Here is a 17,468-nt window from a genome sequence, read left to right as displayed (position 1 = left end):
CTATATTAGAATAAATAAATAACTGAGTTTTTAAAAACAAGAGAGTTAAGAAATCTTTAAGAAGAGCTGACATTCACACGGAAATTATACAAACGTGTTTAAAGGATACCAGGATATGTTGGTAAATTTTAAAACTATACATTGAATTGACAATGATGACTTTTTAATTAACATTGCTTTCTTTAATTTCAGTATTTTGATTGAGTTGATATAAGAATCTGTCAAAGGTTATTAAACTTTTGAATAAATATAGGAAGTTCACTGTTGTATGTATAGAATTTGAAAAATATAATATTACTCAATGAAGAAAGTATTTTTTTCAAAGATAAGATCACAAATTAAACATGTGGTTATAATACGCTTCCATGCAAACTTCATATATAAAATTATGGTTCAACTAATCCCGAAACTGAATTCTAAAGAATATTTTGATGAAGTGATAGGTCTACCTGAATATTTCGTTAATTAATGTATAAAGGTTTTTTTCTAGGACCACAATTTAGGTCCTGTGCTTTAACAAATAAAGCACACAGCTCATAAAATAAATGTCTGCAATTATAATTTAGTCATTTTACTGTTCAATATTTTTCAGCTTACTGTTTCATGGTATTGATAATAATTTTCAAGATAAAAAATATTTACTTTATATCCAGAAATTTTATGAAACATTTTCCCCCACACATTTTAGTTTAAAGAGAGAGTTGTAAAAGACAGTGAAATATCACAAAAATGAAAATAAGAATTGAATGGAAAATTCAGTAATAGATAAATTTAATTTCTGTATTGATTTGAACTCCATTACTAGTGTTGTCTTGTTACAATTTCAAAAATTGTAATTGCGGATTACTGCTGCCAGAATCTATGTTCTTAAGATTTGTTCTTAATAGGTAATTTTTATTAGAACATAACTTTAAACATTTTTGTTAATTCTATTATACACTTCAAGAGTAAAAAAAAAAAAAACTTATAGGAATATAAAGAGGTATTAGTTTAAAAACAGTTTATAAAAGTTTTAAGCCAATGTTGTAAAATTTCAAGAATTGTCATCCACTTTTATAGAATTTATGGTCACAGTCATAATTATTTATTTGTACATCAACATTTGATAAAACCAATAAGAAATTAAAAAAAAAAAACAGGTGCATCGTCAAGATATTGTCTTCCTTAAGAAATAAAGCTGCTCCCTTTAGTAATTTTGTTTTTGCAAGGAATGCATCTAATATAGGACCTACACCAGACAAACCCAGCATATACATAGTATGTCTATTTTTATGTCTGTATTGAGAAGCACTTTTTAAACTATGAATAATAGGCCTATTAGAAAATGTGTTTATTATTTAAATTCTCAAGTAGATATCTGCATCTTTCAGGTATAAGTTTTGCTTTATTCAGTGTTGAACAATTTGTTTAATTAAACTGCATATGACATGTAATATAATTATGTCTATGGTTGATAAAGCCAGCAAAGAGAAAGAGAGTGATTTTAGTTAGGAATGAGATTACATGTTCTAGTCAATACTATTGCTATTGACAAAATTGAATATATTATTCTTTACTCCTGTTAGACACATAAACATAAAAAAACAAAGCTGTTTAACACGTTTTAAGACTGAGAGCTATGCTCTGTGATATTTGGTATTCTAGAACGCAGAAAGGGTCTTGCTTTGTTATTCAAATATCCCCTTCTTATCTTTGTCAAACTTCTGCCAACTAGACTTTGAAACATCCAATTACATCTCCTTCTGTTCGAATAACACTTCTCCAACTTTTCCTAATATTTCTTGTAAAGGTACATTCTAAATTAGTTAATTCAAGTAATTGATTGATTATCTTTTAGATAAATTAATTATAAAATGAGATAGATTTGGGAATGATACTTTTCAATACATTGAAGTGTCAATTTAAACAGTTAGATAACTGGTAGTTACATAAATTGAACAGGTATCTGACATTTCATGTTGATGAATTGTTTATGTAACATTTGTGTATAAAATAAAGTTTTTCATTTTGAGATTTGAGTATTGTTAGATGAGGCTCAAGACTTTAAATGCAATGGTTATAATAGCATATGTGCTTTTGGGTTAAGGCAGGCAAGCTGACAGACACTGCTAGCTGCTGGCCTCTGGTGGGAGTTCTGAGAACTGTTTCCAGGCAGCAGATATTATGCTATTAACAGTATTACTAGCTGGGATTTTAAGTGTTGGCAAAGCAGGCTTATCCTTTCCCAATTTTGCTAGATTTTATTTTTATTTTGTTATGGAATTTAAAATTTATTTCCAACACATTAAACCACATTTAATGTTCATCTTCTTAAGATAATGTGAATAGAATTTTGCTTTTTTTAAATCGTCAAATATAAAACTTTGTTTGGAGTTATAATAAGTAATGCTGTGCTATTTTTTAATTTTACTCATAACTGATCTCTTCCTGTTGGCTAGCAAATTTTATAAAATTTTAATTCTTATAGAGCATATTAACCCATTCATAAATCAGAGTATTAGGCTTGGTTTGAGGTTTTTGTTAATAGTAAACATGCGGTCTAAAGTCCAGATATTTATCATTATTTGAAATTCATATCACCAGCAAAGCACTGTGATGTACTATTTTCTGTAACCTTGTACATACATGCTTTTTCTACAAAATTAAAATCTTTTTAGCTTGACATGAATTGCCCCAAAAGTGTATGGCTTTACATAGCTGTAGAAAAGACTAAAGTACGTCACCATCCACACAATTCTTCCATTTTCTAAGCAAGAAAATTAATCCTGAATAGTTTTTTTTACAAATTTTGAGAACATGCTCATCCCAGGCAAAGTGCACTGACAGGTGTGATACCAAGTTCACTGATTTTGAAAAATTATTGTCATTATGTACGGTACATCTAAACTATTTTGGTATCAATTTATAATAACGTGACCATGGAAAGGTATGTTCATTTTTTTTTTCCTGAAAACTACAATTTTTCCTGAAAACAATAGTGAAGAAAAAATTCGTCGGCAACGAAAATCAAAAAAGTTACGATTTTTTGAAATCCTCTGAAAACTCCGTTTTTGACAGTTTCCTATAACTCCGCGTCTGCTCAAACTCAGTATAGCCAGATTTTAAAAACCGATTATCATACCAACAACGAGAAATTATCGTACTTTCATATAAAATAATCGTACCAAACACATTTAATGAAAAAGTATGTTATGTTCGTATAATAAATTATGTTATGATTAACTTTTGGTTTGTTACTTGTATAAATTTGTCAAAAATCTTTCATGGTACGATAATAACTACACATCGTGTATCTTACTGACGCATAAAATCAATGAAATTATCGTACCTTTACGATAATTATCGTACCTCTGGCAACACTATCCATATTTGACAGTTTGGTAGTCATCCTCAAATAAAGAAGGGGCGCCATTTTGAACTACCGTTGTTCCTCCACGTCTATTCTTAACCTCCTAGTTCAATAGTGGTAATGGCACACCTTTGTGTTGGATGTTCGATATCTCACGTGGAAGCAATTCGTAAAGACGAGTCTGACTAATACGTTAATCCTGTCAACGATGCCTGCCCGCTGCGCACTGCTTGCTCTTTTAGAAAAAAAAATTAACTCGAGTTTGCAAAAGTCGAATCCCAGATCACGTGATGTCCCTGCTCCTTAACGCAATAATGTCCGAAAGGCATAAATATAATACAATAATATACTTTCCCCCCAGTTCATATGCACCTGTGATAATAATACTTGGCTATAAATGCCCAACACATGAAAAAAAGTCCATTTTCCATGGTCACGCTAATGTAAATAAATACCACTAGGCTATTTTAAATTAAAAAATATGTGCTCATTTTTCACTGGCATTGCAAATTAAATTTTTTGTACATATCTCACTTATGGCAAGCTATGAGTTGACTGGAAAGATAAATCTAATGATGTGTCATCAATGAAAATCATTTATGTAGAAAGTACATTCAAAAATTGTAAAAAGGGTTCAAGGACACATGTATCATTATTTGCTTTGGGAAACCCCTACTTCTAAATTTAACAAGTCAGAAAAATTTTTTATACATACTGCTTTTATTTTGTGACTAAATCAACGTTCAACCAGCTGCAATTCCTTATTTATAATACCATAACATTTTAACTTTAATTTTAAAAAATTGAATGAAATACCAGATTGAAAAGTCGTCCTATTTAAGCATAACTACAATTAGTAAAGATTTATGTAAACGGATAAGCTGTCTGTAATGAGAGTAAACAATTTATATTTTGTAAGTTTTCATTTACTTTACCCATCGAAAATGATTTTCTAGAGAGTTAAAAAATATTCACACTGAAGTTGAATTATATGCAAATCCGTAATAGGTCAGTGGCATTTTATGTTTGTTGCCATGCAATATTTGAAGTCGGTATTAGCCTGAAAAATAGTGCACCATTGGTTTGGACTCAGATATCAACGATTGTGGAGCAACTGTTGTAATGAGCCAAGAGGTGAATGACTGCATACAATGTACCTGATTCAGCAACACTGAACACTGACAATGATAGTAATGGCTACACTGCTGGTAGCCTTATCTGGTTACCTTGGGTTCTCACCATAGCCTGCTCTTATAAGGAACAATGGATATTTACCTTAATATTTTGTTCCTCTGTCCATATTGTAGGGAACAAGAGATATTTACCTTGATATTTTGTTTTTCTATCTGTGTTGTTTGGTTTTGACCAATTGGAGACATATTTGTAAATACCACTTTTCTGACAGTAATAAAAATTCACTTTCAGTTCTGGGAACATCTTTTGACCTTGGCTTTGGGTTATCACCAAACCCTGATCACAAGATGTTAAGCTCCTGTTTTCTAAAACTATAGCTGTGATTATTTTCTCTCATTTTTTGATGGACTTCAGTGTACTACCAGTACACTTTTTTATTAGTATCATTATTATATGTCGATGTTTGTATATATAGTCAATAAGACGTGTTTATAGAAAAACATATTTGTGTACAAAAATATTGCTGTGTAATGTTTATCTTTGCATATTACTCATAATATGTACACCAATGCGTGTAAACCTTGTCATAGATCTATATTTCTTTGTGGTGAGCTTTCTCCCCCAATACAAAAAAAGTAATCTTGTAAATTTAGTACTGTATAAGGTTATATTACTTCTTTGAAGTTTTCTGGAAAAAAAGTCTATTACATAGAAATCTAATTATATTGTTTAGAATAGCAATAATAGATTTAAAAAGGTTTAAAAAAGAAAAAAATAGCCTGTCTAAAACTTCTGATTACCATGATGGTTAATTGTTAAAAGTTATGTATTTAGTTCTTTACATAAAAATAGTATGGAATATACTGTATTTGTCCCATGTTTATAGAATTTAAAAAATGAATTGTTTTCTTGCAATAGGGACTAACTATAAAACGTAAAAATTAAACAATTTGGTATAAATTATTATTACACACTTTTATGTGGTAAAGAAAACAAATAATTGTTCAGTTTTATGCTGACTTCTTTAGTAGAGAATATAAAAAAAACTATTAAATTTAAAAACATTACAAAAATTTTCTACATACAACCATTTATTCATTACGGCAAAGAACTCCTATTATATCACAAGGGAAATGGAAAGTTTTGTGAAAACTCACTATGGAATGGACAAGAGGATTACTCGAACCGTTATACCTGTATATTACAAAAATTGATTCAGACAGCGGTTTGACAACTGATATATGATCTGTTCTCTGTTCTGAAGATGTTACAGTCTAAAACATAAAGTAAGCATTCAAGAAATTTAACAAAACAGAAAAAAATGCAAACAAGTCAAAGTCAAAATTAACATTAAAAAAGTTGTATGTTAAAAATTCCAAGACTCTCTATTATACTTTGGATTTTAGTCAACACTGTAATTTTGTTTAGAACTAATAGTTATGTATGATATTTTTAATGTATTTTGAATAAAAATTACATTGCTTATGTTTAGAGTATAGTTTATTTATTTAATAGTAAATTGAGTGCTCTAAAACGATATCCATTAAAAAATTATATAATAAACGAATTACTACATTAAAATTTGTTTGATCTATAACAGTTTTCAAATTTTGTGTTTATGTATAAATAGGTAAATAAAAAGTAATATTTTTTGGGAAACAATTTGTATCTACGTGATCTTCAGTGATCTACAGATAAGTTTATATATATATAAAACTGATAGATGTAGAAGAGAAACTTAAGTGGTATGGTAAATAAAGGTTATACAAATTAGCATTTTAGTGTTTTTAGCATATTTTTTCATTTCATCAATAAAAGATTTGAAAGTTTACATAACCTAAATTAATAGCTTTAACATCCTAAATTAACTTTTTTTAGAGTAAAAGTCTATAAGTACTGTGTATAAATTGTATGATGTATTTAATATTATATGCATAATAAATACACAAACTGTTTAAATACTCATACTTAGATTTGTTTTAACTGGTCATTGGCTATTCTCCTTATAATGTTAGGAATCACTCATAGTTTGAAAATATACGTCATACTTAGTTTGACCCTGTCAAACATAACCTAATTAAATGATAAAGTTAATTTTTGTTGTCACATTTTAATTGTGTTCTAACCAGTTTCAAAAATAATAACAATATGATTATTTTTAAAAGTAGCATTCAATTATAACTGTAATAAATTAAAACATTTTAAAAACCAATTACGTTTTATGTCTCGTTTGGCAACAATATGATTAATTTTTATAGTTAAATAATAATTTAATAGTTTAACAAATAGTTCACAAATATATTTTCCACCTAATATTTTATTATAAAAAACAAAAAGCCATTTGACAGCAGCAGTTTTTTAAGAGTTTTGTATTTTATTATAATTTTATATGGAGTTTTTTACATCAGTGTGTTAATTATCGGATGGAGCATTGGTCATTGCACAACTGTACAGATTATACAATATATTTTTTAAAGGTCATTAAATTGAATGGTATATGCCAACTTTTATAATTTTGCACGTCAGCATAGTTGTCTAAAATAGCATTTCACAACATTAAGTAAGACAGAATCAATCAATAGATATTTTTATACAAAACCCATTATAGTAAATAAATGTTGTAAATAAAAATGCTTTTCTGACCGTAGTGTGATTAAACATTTGTAAATATAAAAGCCTTCAAATATTATGAAGTGATGAAGATTGTTCAAATTATGGTTGTATTTATTGTACAATAAACAGATTACATATCTCAACAGATTCATTTTCAAAAGCTATGGCAAAGTAAAATATAATTTTCATTATAAGAAGTGTGAAAGTAGAACATTTGTAAACTCGTATCATTAATGCAAGTAAAAATTTACATGTATTTCAACCTATTTTAAAATTCATTTTGACTAGCAGATGAGAAAACTGTTCTGTTCAACTATCACTATACACCATGATTCCATGTAATTTATATTACGTGACCCTGACATAAATATAGGTATTCTTCTACACCAGTGATAAAAACAAAATAAAGTATTCTTCTCTTTTCCTCTAGAACATATTAGAATTTATTTCTTAACATTGGCTGAGATTTTTCAATGAAGGCAGTGTTGCGAAGTGAATATTGAAGTAAAGGAGGATTTTTGTTTGAATAAAAAATAGAAAAATCGGTCCAGGTTGCATAAAAAATATATAAATAAACTAGCTTCGTATTAGCTTTAACTATATAAGAGAATATTTCTTAATCAGAAAGTAACATATAAGTTGAATATAAGAATACTGGACATTCACAGAAAACTGTACAAGAAATACTGCTAATATATGGAGTTTTAAAACTTTATTTCTGTAGACACACTGCAGAATTCTCAAATAGTAACAGTTTTATGCAACAAAATAATTTATTACTGAAATAAAAAAAAAGGCATGATTTATTCTATAGATGAGTTTGAACATTAATGTGTATTTTTATTCCAAACTGATACAAGTTATGTGTTGTGACATTTATAAATCTGCATGCACATAATATTAGAAATAAAAAAGATACATACAGTAGTGGGAAACCATTGTGATCTTGGAAACTATAAATATGACACCATACTTTAAATGGGATACCATTGTGATCTTGGAATATTATATATTATTATTAATATTATATATCTTGATATATTATAAGTGTACAAGATGTTTACAAGGAATTTCAGTTGTAATTGAAATATTTTTGTTTTGAGAAAGTTTTTAATAGTATGAGTTATAGACTAATCATTGTATTCTTTGCATTTTTTCTCCTAAAATAAACAGTTAAAGGGTCCTTAGAGAATAATAAGCCCCGTAAGAATAAATAGTGCTACAGGGTACTGTTGTAAATAATTATACACATAGAATAGTTGGGAGTTAGTTTTTTAACACTATTTTATTTTACAATTTATTATACATATATGATAAAATTGATTTTTATTCTAAAATTAAGATATTTTTTAATATTTCATATGTACCCTTTACTGACTATTTATTGTAATCCAGTGAAATAAAACCAATTGATGAAACTATGGAAAACTATTTATAATGTATTCACAAGGTAGGAGTATGCCATACATTGTCTTGTGCAATATACTCTGCTGAGGTTGCATGCAAAGTTTTAAGTCAAAAGCTCATTTTACTCATGAGGTAGAATGACAGACATTCATGCAGAAAAGAAATATTTACATTCCAGACAGACAAAAAATAATTATTGTGTCAGCCTACTAAGTTTCACTCTTTGACACTCAGCAAAATTCCGTGGTTGGACATGCACCATCATAGAACTCATTCTTGTCTATGTAGAAATAAAGTTTCATGCAAAATTTAATGTTCACAGATAAACTGCTTTCTTGAGATATCTTGCCACATGATACATTCACATTTTTGTTCATCAAGTTTGGTTCCATAGTACTGTTGAAATAATAAAATTCTACACACTAAGTCACCAAAAGATGGCGTTGAATAAATGTTAGGGTTAATCTACATGTTAGTTAATAAGTCACATGTTAAAATCTCATATTGGTGTAATCAGTTTGTTTAGAAATTTATTTATTCTGATTTTTTTCATTACTGTCATGGTTACTCTTAAGACTGATATAAAAATATTAGCTTTATCATTGAATTTAGTTATTGTTTCGATGTAGAAATGAAGGTTCAATGTAAAATGTTAAGTATTTTATTTTTGCGATACCGTACAGACAGACAGGCAGAAATGAAATTTTTTCAATTCCATTTAATTTAAAGATATAATTAATACACATGCAAACACTTTTTTTAAGTTTATATTTTTTAACTCTTTGAGTGCCAAGCACTTTTGGAGGGGTGGCGCTGTCAGTGTCAAGCATTTATGACAGGTCACCTCTCTCACTGTCAAGCACTCTTTTGGTATTTGTGTAGTGTTCAGTCAAATAATTCACAACTTTTAAAATGAACATAATGGGATGATTTATCTTTTATTATGTTGAGGGGAAAGTAGGCTATAACCTGTAATATTTATTTTACACATATTTTTTAAACACATTTTAGTAAAAACGTAAAATCTAAAATTAAATATTTTGATTTATTAAATTTTGGAATACAAAAATTGAAATGTTATGATCTTGATTTATTTCTGTGCATCTTGTTATGGTTCCTTATGTACATTGGGACAAACGTACAAAATTTCAAAAAAATGAGTATTTGTATAGCTGAGTATTGATTCATTTTTACATTTGGTACTTGTGTAGTCCTCCACAAAATAATTAACAACTTTTTCAAAAATAAACATAATGGGAGTTTTTGCTCATGGCTTCTACAAGAGTATCTTTAAAGTGGTCGTGCTCGCTTATGCCTCGATGGATTTCGTTGAAACTTGCACTGTTGGAATTGCAATAAAATTCTCCAAGTAGTTTGTGTCTAGTATGTTTTTTTATAACTATAGTGGTTTTATTGTTATTTGACTTTAACAATTTTCACCAGGCGCCATGTTGTTAATATTAGAGAAAATAATACAATTATTATTTTTTTATTTTCCTCTTGCTTATTCAAACATATGTGCCAAATTTGGTTTCTTTAGCTTTACTAGTTTTAGAGATAATAATTTATCAATAAAAAATACAAAATGGCAGCTACCAGCTAAACGAAGTGGAAATTGGAAAAACTTATTCTTCATTTTTAGCTTAGAATCACACATAAAATCTGAAAATGCATATCTAGCCAAACCTTTTTGTTGCACCCTGTATATTAGTGCAAAATGTTGAAAATCTGCACTCGCATAAAAGTTGTTTCTCATATGTGGCAAATAGCTTTTACAAATCAAATCATGATTGATAGTATGTTTATTTGATATAGTATGTATACAATGAGACAAGTACAATACCAAATGTCAACATTTAGTAACAGAATAATAAATATGTGAAAAGCCGATCTCACCAGCGCTTGATGCTCAAAGGGTTAATGTAAAATAATAATGTTAAAAAAATGTTGAGTTTTTCTAAATAATTAATTTTTAAATATTAAAATAAAATAGAAAAATCTTTTGGATGTGCATTAAGTATATCCTTAAAATGCGACGTTTCCTTAATCCATATGGCTAAAAATAATGTAAATGTACATGAGGTTTGACATAGTTGTTATGGAATTAAAAATAAGATAGCCTGCCAGTTCTTAAGTTTTTCTGTATGAAGGTTGAACCGTGTTTGTAGTGATTTAGTCAAAACTTTATAAATTACATTTGAAAATGAAGCCCCCTTCTTTTTATTACGACATTGTGCTAGTTAGTAGCAAAATTTTACCGTAGCACCAATAAAAGTTGGATTCCACACAGTTATATAACTTTATAAAGCGATCGGACCAGGGAAGGAATGTTCGTCAGCCTAACATATTGGAATTCCTCCAGCAGGTTTTCTGACCTTTCGCTCTTGATTAGCGAATTTAATGATCGCAGGATGCCGAGAGCGACCCGGGTGTGGGCGGTAGGATACCTGGCGGCCGTTAGGATATCCTGTGCGACTCGCGTGGGAGAAGGATACATCATGAATGGAATGCTGTAAGCTGACGTAATGCGTTCCTCGATGAATGGACCGATACACGTAATGCCGATGCATAAACAACTAAATGCATTATAATAAATTAAAGCGGTCCGCGGTCTGCGTGCCAGTGCGGCGCCTCCACAGGAAATTGTCTTCGCTTTTTGTTCAGTTTTTAAAATTCCTCTGAAAAACTACTTTTTAATCACTGGCCCCGGGCCGGATACGGTCTGCTCGCCGCGGGATGGCAGACCGGACCGCCGCACCAGCCGCCTCTGCCTGGTGCTGCTCCTCGTAACGCAGTCATTATACACTTGGAAAAGAATATAATTTGTTTTTTGTTGGCAAAAAGTGCCCATAAATGACAAAAACACATTTGAAATGCGTACAGAGATATTTATATTGTTGACAAGCATTCATACTCTTAACGCTCGCCTGGCCTTTTCCAATACATCCAATACGAGACGATGGATCGTAGTGGTGAGCAAATTCGATGGATGGACGGCTATATCAATCGAAAGTGTCTGTGATATATTCTAAATGTGCAACCCTGTCGACTAGAGGCTAAGTGTTGTATCATGCCATACACACGAACAATGGTGTACAAACACATTTTGGCACTGTGTTACTTATAAGTACTTACATTAAATAGTTGGTATTTTTAAAGTTTTATTGTATTGTATTTTAGAAACATTAATCTCTACATAAATATCGACATGAAACGTTATTTTTCTCTTTCTTAATAATCTTATAACCAGTGCATTGACTATTATGAAAGGACGGTAGTTTGGTAAATTTTAACTCTGAGGAAGAGGTGTTAGGGGTCCGGTAAAGACGGTAGTTTGGTAAATCGGAACTTTGAAAAAATTTTAGAGGTCCGGTAAGGAAGGTAGTTTATTAAGTCGGAACTCTGAGAACATGTTAAGGGTCCGGTAAGGACGGATGTTTGTTAAGTCGGAACTCTGAGAAAGATGTTAAGGGTCCGGTAAGGACGGATGTTTGTTAAGTCGGAACTCTGAGAAAGATGTTAGGGGTCCGGTAAGGACGGATGTTTGTTAAGTCGGAACTCTGAGAAAGATGTTAGGGGTCCGGTAAGGACGGATGTTTGTTAAGTCGGAACTCTGAGAAAGATGTTAGGGGTCCGGTAAGGACGGATGTTTGTTAAGTCGGAACTCTGAGAAAGATGTAAAGGGTCCGGTGAGGACGGATGTTTGTTAAGTCGGAAGTTTGAGAAAATGGTTAGCGGTCCGGTAAGTACGGATGTTTGTTAAGTCGGAACTCTGAGAAAGATGTTAGGGGTCCGGTAAGGACGGATGTTTGTTAAGTCGGAACTCTGAGAAAGATGTTAGGGGTCCGGTAAGGACGGATGTTTGTTAAGTCGGAACTCTGAGAAAGATGTAAAGGGCCCGGTGAGGATGGATGTTTGTTAAGTCGGAACTCTGAGAAAGATGGTTAGCGGTCCTGTAAGTACGGATGTTTGTTAAGTCGGAACTCTGAGAGAGAAATGTTAGGGTCCGGTAAAGCTGAATGAATGCGGCTGGGAAGGACGAGGAGGATCTTGCAGCGGAAGGACTGTGGTTGTAGTAAACTAGCGGTGGCGGCGGCGGCGGCGGCCAAGGTAGGGTGGCCGTGGCATTAATGGAGGTGTGCGCCAGGCTGACCGGGCACTCGCTGGTGGCTCCGGCCTCGCCATTCAGTTGTCGGTGTCCGTGGTCCACGGTTCGGTCTGTAGTATGGTCCAGTTCAGCGTCACAGTCGCCCCCAAGCTCTGGCAGCCCTGGCTCCCAGGTAACACACAACTCGTCATTAACTGCTGTAATTAACATATTTTATAGCTGCAACTAATTAGCAACTCTTTATTAAGAGGTGCTTTGATCGTTCTGTACTTCCAATTGGCTCGGGCGTGAAACAATTACGATTGAAATGTTAGCCCTACAACTGGCGGTCTTTTCATCCTGTAGTATCGGTCTATTTAGAGCTTCATGCAAGGGAGTTTTAATGTATTAAAAATATAAATTACAAGCAAATTGAATTAAACAACGCATAATATTTAAAGTAGACCATAAAAGTATTTTATTTAAAGATTGTTTTACCGAAATGAACATTTTGCAAAAAAGAATTACCCAAATTTGGGGGGACCATACCTATCAAATCAAATTTATTGTGAGAAAAATGTAAATGTGATATAACCAATTTGTGTTAAATTTCATCTAGTTTCAGTAAACATAAACTTTATACAAATATATGATTTCAGATAATTCAGTAATTTCAGAAAACCACGAACTAAATATAAAATCTAAATATCTAATATAAAAATATGTCTAAATATAAAATAATACCACATTTATTAAAGATAATGCGCACCAGTTAGAAAAGATTCAAATCCACACCGGATACCTTGTTATTGAATTAGCTAATCTATATTACATCAGCCTGAACATTACTGAATTAGAATTAATAATATAATCGTGAATAATAGAGAGATGAAAAACAATTAAAAAGACTTATGTGAAATGAATTTCAGCCAAACGAACTCCAATACCCTACTCAGAGCCGATCATTTACCAGATTTCAGTAATGAGATATTTCTTTATTCTAAAATATATTTATTTGCACTGTAACTATGTCTAACAAAACATTTGATACAACACTAAAATACTAATAAAACTACTAAAACTTAGAATTGTACACGGCTTGGCACAGATGTAAAAAAGTAAACAACGCCGGCAACATGGCGTTCACAACAGTTTTTACGTTTTCATTTACGTTTGGAATAATCAACTTGCTACGTCACAACCATAATAACAAAGAGGTATAAAACTAGCAGCATAGTTTTCGCTAGTATTTTTCTTTGCAAAACCCATGGTGCATGAATCAAATCGATACGTTACCGCAGTACTTTATAAGAAGTGATTGTGTGAGGGAATGTTTTAATTATGTCGGTTAACACTACAAAAACGGCTCAAGGAGACAACAGTTTGTCTATTAACACTATGAGGGTTAAAAAAGAAGCTTAGGCCAAGGTAAAACATTCATTTATTGGGAAATATGAAAAATGTTCATTTAAGATGGTGCAATCCATTTTAGTTTGTAAATTTGTTTATATTAAATTCAGAACTGTTTAAAGATGACTTCCCTGAATACAAAAAGGAGAAAATGTTTTGATCACTCAGCAAAATATTACATGTGTTTATAGAAGAAATTTAGGGCAATTGTTTAATCAGGCCCAAATTAAAGCGGCTGAAGATAAAAATGTGAAATTTTTACAGCGTGTATATGAGTTACAGCTTCAGGGAGTGACATATGTTTTATTGTTTTAAATAATTAATTTCATTTATAAAAATAATATTTAAAAGCATATTCAATTAAAAAATATAATTTCCTTAAGTTGTAAATCAATAAAAAATATGCCACTCCTTGAAGCTATAAATCGTATACATGCTGTTAATGTTTCACATTATTATCTTCATTATTTGGGCCTGAATAAAAAATTAACAATATATTCTACTTTATTCAAAGCCTCAAATTTAACGCGAAGTGATAAAAAAACACGGTTTACATTTTCTACATCCAGGGAAGTTCTTTTAAAGGGCAATGAGTTTAATATAAAAAAATCTTTTACAAACACAAAGTCAATTGCACTACCCTAAATGGAAATTTAAAAATTTTCAATGCCCTACATAAGGTTTCAACAATCGATCTACGTTTATTTGTTACTCATTTCCATTGTAATTGTTTTGCGCCCTAATCAATTGGAAGTGAAGAACAACGACCTAAGTAAGCACCTCTTAATAAATGCTCAACTCGGTTGCTCCATCTTAAAACGTCTTTTATTAGTGATGACTTCACATTTAAATGGCGCTATGTTTGTGATCATTCAAGCAGCACTGTGTCGCCAATACACAGCAGCTATAAAACCTTGTTGGTGGAACAGAGATTTGTGTTTTCCTTATGAGTAACGTTATAGTTCTGATGACAAGTTTTACAGTGGGTGTAACCCGCGATTGTGTCATGGATGGATGCATTGACGCACGTATATTTGTGATTGTACAAGGAGAACAATTAAGTCCAGAGTAAGGACCTTGTCTGCAAGTTAGCATTGTAAATAGCCCCGTCCTCAGACAAAAACAGCAGAAATGACATTTCTCAAGGAAAATTATCTCCCTTAAGAAATTACACAGGACTTTAAGTTTGTTCTTAAGTCTGAGGACGGGTTTATATTAATAACATCTGCTGAAATTAAATTCATAAGGACACATTTAAAAAATGTTAAAGCTAAAGTAAGCTAAATTCATAATATTTCAAATATATAAATATCATTGTAGTTTGCTCGGTATCTCAAGAGCCCCAGAGGATTACAAGACGACCCTTGCACCCGAACGCGCACACACCGTCACACGCGCAACCCGGTCTGCTTAATAATCAACTGATTGTTCCATTTAACATAATTAATTATTGTGAGACTTCTAGGTCAGTGTTGTCATTTTTAACATTCGTTATACATTTTGTTCAGGATTTTCTCACAGAGAGGCTATTTCAGCTGCTAATTATGTTTTTATGGTATCAAGTGTTCAAAATCGAGGGTAATTGATTTTGAGATTTTGAATTTGTTTAAGGAAATGTTCAGGAAGTTAGTCTGTACCAAATATAGAAAAAATAGAAGAAATGAGGATGTAAATTAGTATTGTAGCGTTTGTAACACTGGCTTTCGTCAAATATGAAAAAGTAGTGGAAGGTTGTGTACAAATTGACGGTAACAGAAATGTTACTGTTTTGTTGATTAGCTAGACAATGTGCGGTTCTTGGTAATGTCATTGTAAGCTATAGCCTGTCACACAAACAATTCCGTTGAATATAGTACGGAATATGCATTCTTAGATTATAGTTACCACATTCCTCGCCTTAAGAGTTATTTATCTACTAAAGCTGAACTGGCCGAAATAAAATGTCAAACACGTGAAAATGAAATGTGTTTTAAACGAAAGGATCAAAATTAAAAAACCCAACAGTTGAATTTAAAAAACGGGATACATACAAACTTGTTTAAACAATAGCCACGTTATCAAAGTGGACTTAATACTGAAATCTTACGTCGGAACTTCCAAATATAGTTTGTAGCATTCAAAATTGTAGTTTAGTGGACGGGAGATAACAATGGAAGCCTAAGTAGTTAGCGAAATATAAAGAATTTTTTAAAGTACTAGTATACTGATTACAAATGCAAGTAGGATGACATATATTTATTAATTGTTTTTTAATCACTAGTGTCTACATGCTTGGGTGGCAAATTGAGATTCGTCGCACAGGTGTGTTCACATTTCTACAGCCCAAATTCCTTGTAAGACCAATGAATGAATAATTAAGTGAGTGTTAGTCAGTCAGTTGGTAAAAGTCATGACCTTGCAATTGGGGATCGTTATTATTTATAAAAAATATTTTAATTTCGCAATGGACATTTATTCTTAGTTTATGAACTACTAGCAGTTGCCCGCGGCTTCGCACGCAATTTCCCGTTGAAAACAGTACACTATTAAATTATTCTTTTTCTATCACATTCTAAACATTGCTGAGATAATTTATAGTCGTTCCTTCGTGAGCCTCTTGGGCGCATTATGAAGGTATGTACCATATTCCTGCCTCTATCTTTCGTGGTTTTTGCTAGGTGTTGATAAGTTATTGAGAACAATTAATGTATATGGATGAATCTCGGTAAACTAATTAGGTTCTAAAGAATCAAATTCGGCCTGTTAAAATTAATTTTCTGTCTAAGATATTTCCAGTATTATTTAGGAGTGTGCCTTCAAGGCAATGTATCAAAGAAACCCTATTTCGATCATAAAGTGTCTTCTTTCGGCTCTTTTCATTTACCTTCGATGTAACCAAATTCGATTACCTTATGTGCAAACATTCACGGATTTGTACAATGAGGTTGTTTTCATAATAGCGTTTAATAGTATTTTCATTGCATTAAATAGTTTATTGATCATTGGTGCAATCTGAATTTTAAATTAGGGAATGACGTCTTCTATGCAACCTGCATTACACTACTGATCAAACACTTTACAATAAAAATTTTCTTTATTTTAAATGTAAACAAATGTTTCTGCCTCTTTGATGAACTTCAGCTGAAAGTATTAACAGCTGTAAGTATCAGTTCACTTTGTATTACGTGTCGTAGCGCAGTCTGTCGGATCCAATATAAAACACCCCAACATCAACAACAATTATTTATAATTAAAAAATTAACTAAATAAACTTTTTAAATTGGACCAAATTGTAAATCTAAACCATTCTCGAATTCCACTGAAAACATACACAAAATTTCATCAAAATCGGTCCAATAGTTTCTGAGTCTATAAAGGACAAACACACAAACATTCATTTATATATATATATATATATATATATATATATATAAGAAGTTAACTCGCGAAACGCCAACAATTTACATTAATTAATTGTGTGTGATTATT

General features: G+C 31.3%; 1 protein-coding gene across 2 annotated transcripts in view; it reads left to right on the top strand.

Moving 5' to 3' along the window:
- The window catches only part of LOC124357817, a 40,118-nt gene that overhangs the window by 11,609 nt on the left and 11,041 nt on the right, over positions 1-17,468 (top strand). Inside the window, exon 1 of one of the 2 annotated variants that reach the window (XM_046809885.1) lies at positions 12,679-12,783. The exons of the other annotated variant lie outside the window; for it this stretch is intronic. Coding sequence (XP_046665841.1) covers positions 12,729-12,783 — 55 coding nt within the window. The 5' untranslated portion in view covers positions 12,679-12,728. Of the gene's footprint in view, positions 1-12,678; positions 12,784-17,468 lie in introns of those variants that run through there. 2 annotated transcript variants of the gene reach the window in all.

This window comes from Homalodisca vitripennis, chromosome 1 (genome assembly GCF_021130785.1).
Source record: "Homalodisca vitripennis isolate AUS2020 chromosome 1, UT_GWSS_2.1, whole genome shotgun sequence".
Taxonomy (NCBI): domain Eukaryota; kingdom Metazoa; phylum Arthropoda; class Insecta; order Hemiptera; family Cicadellidae; genus Homalodisca; species Homalodisca vitripennis.
This window is presented reverse-complemented; position numbering and strand designations above follow the sequence as displayed.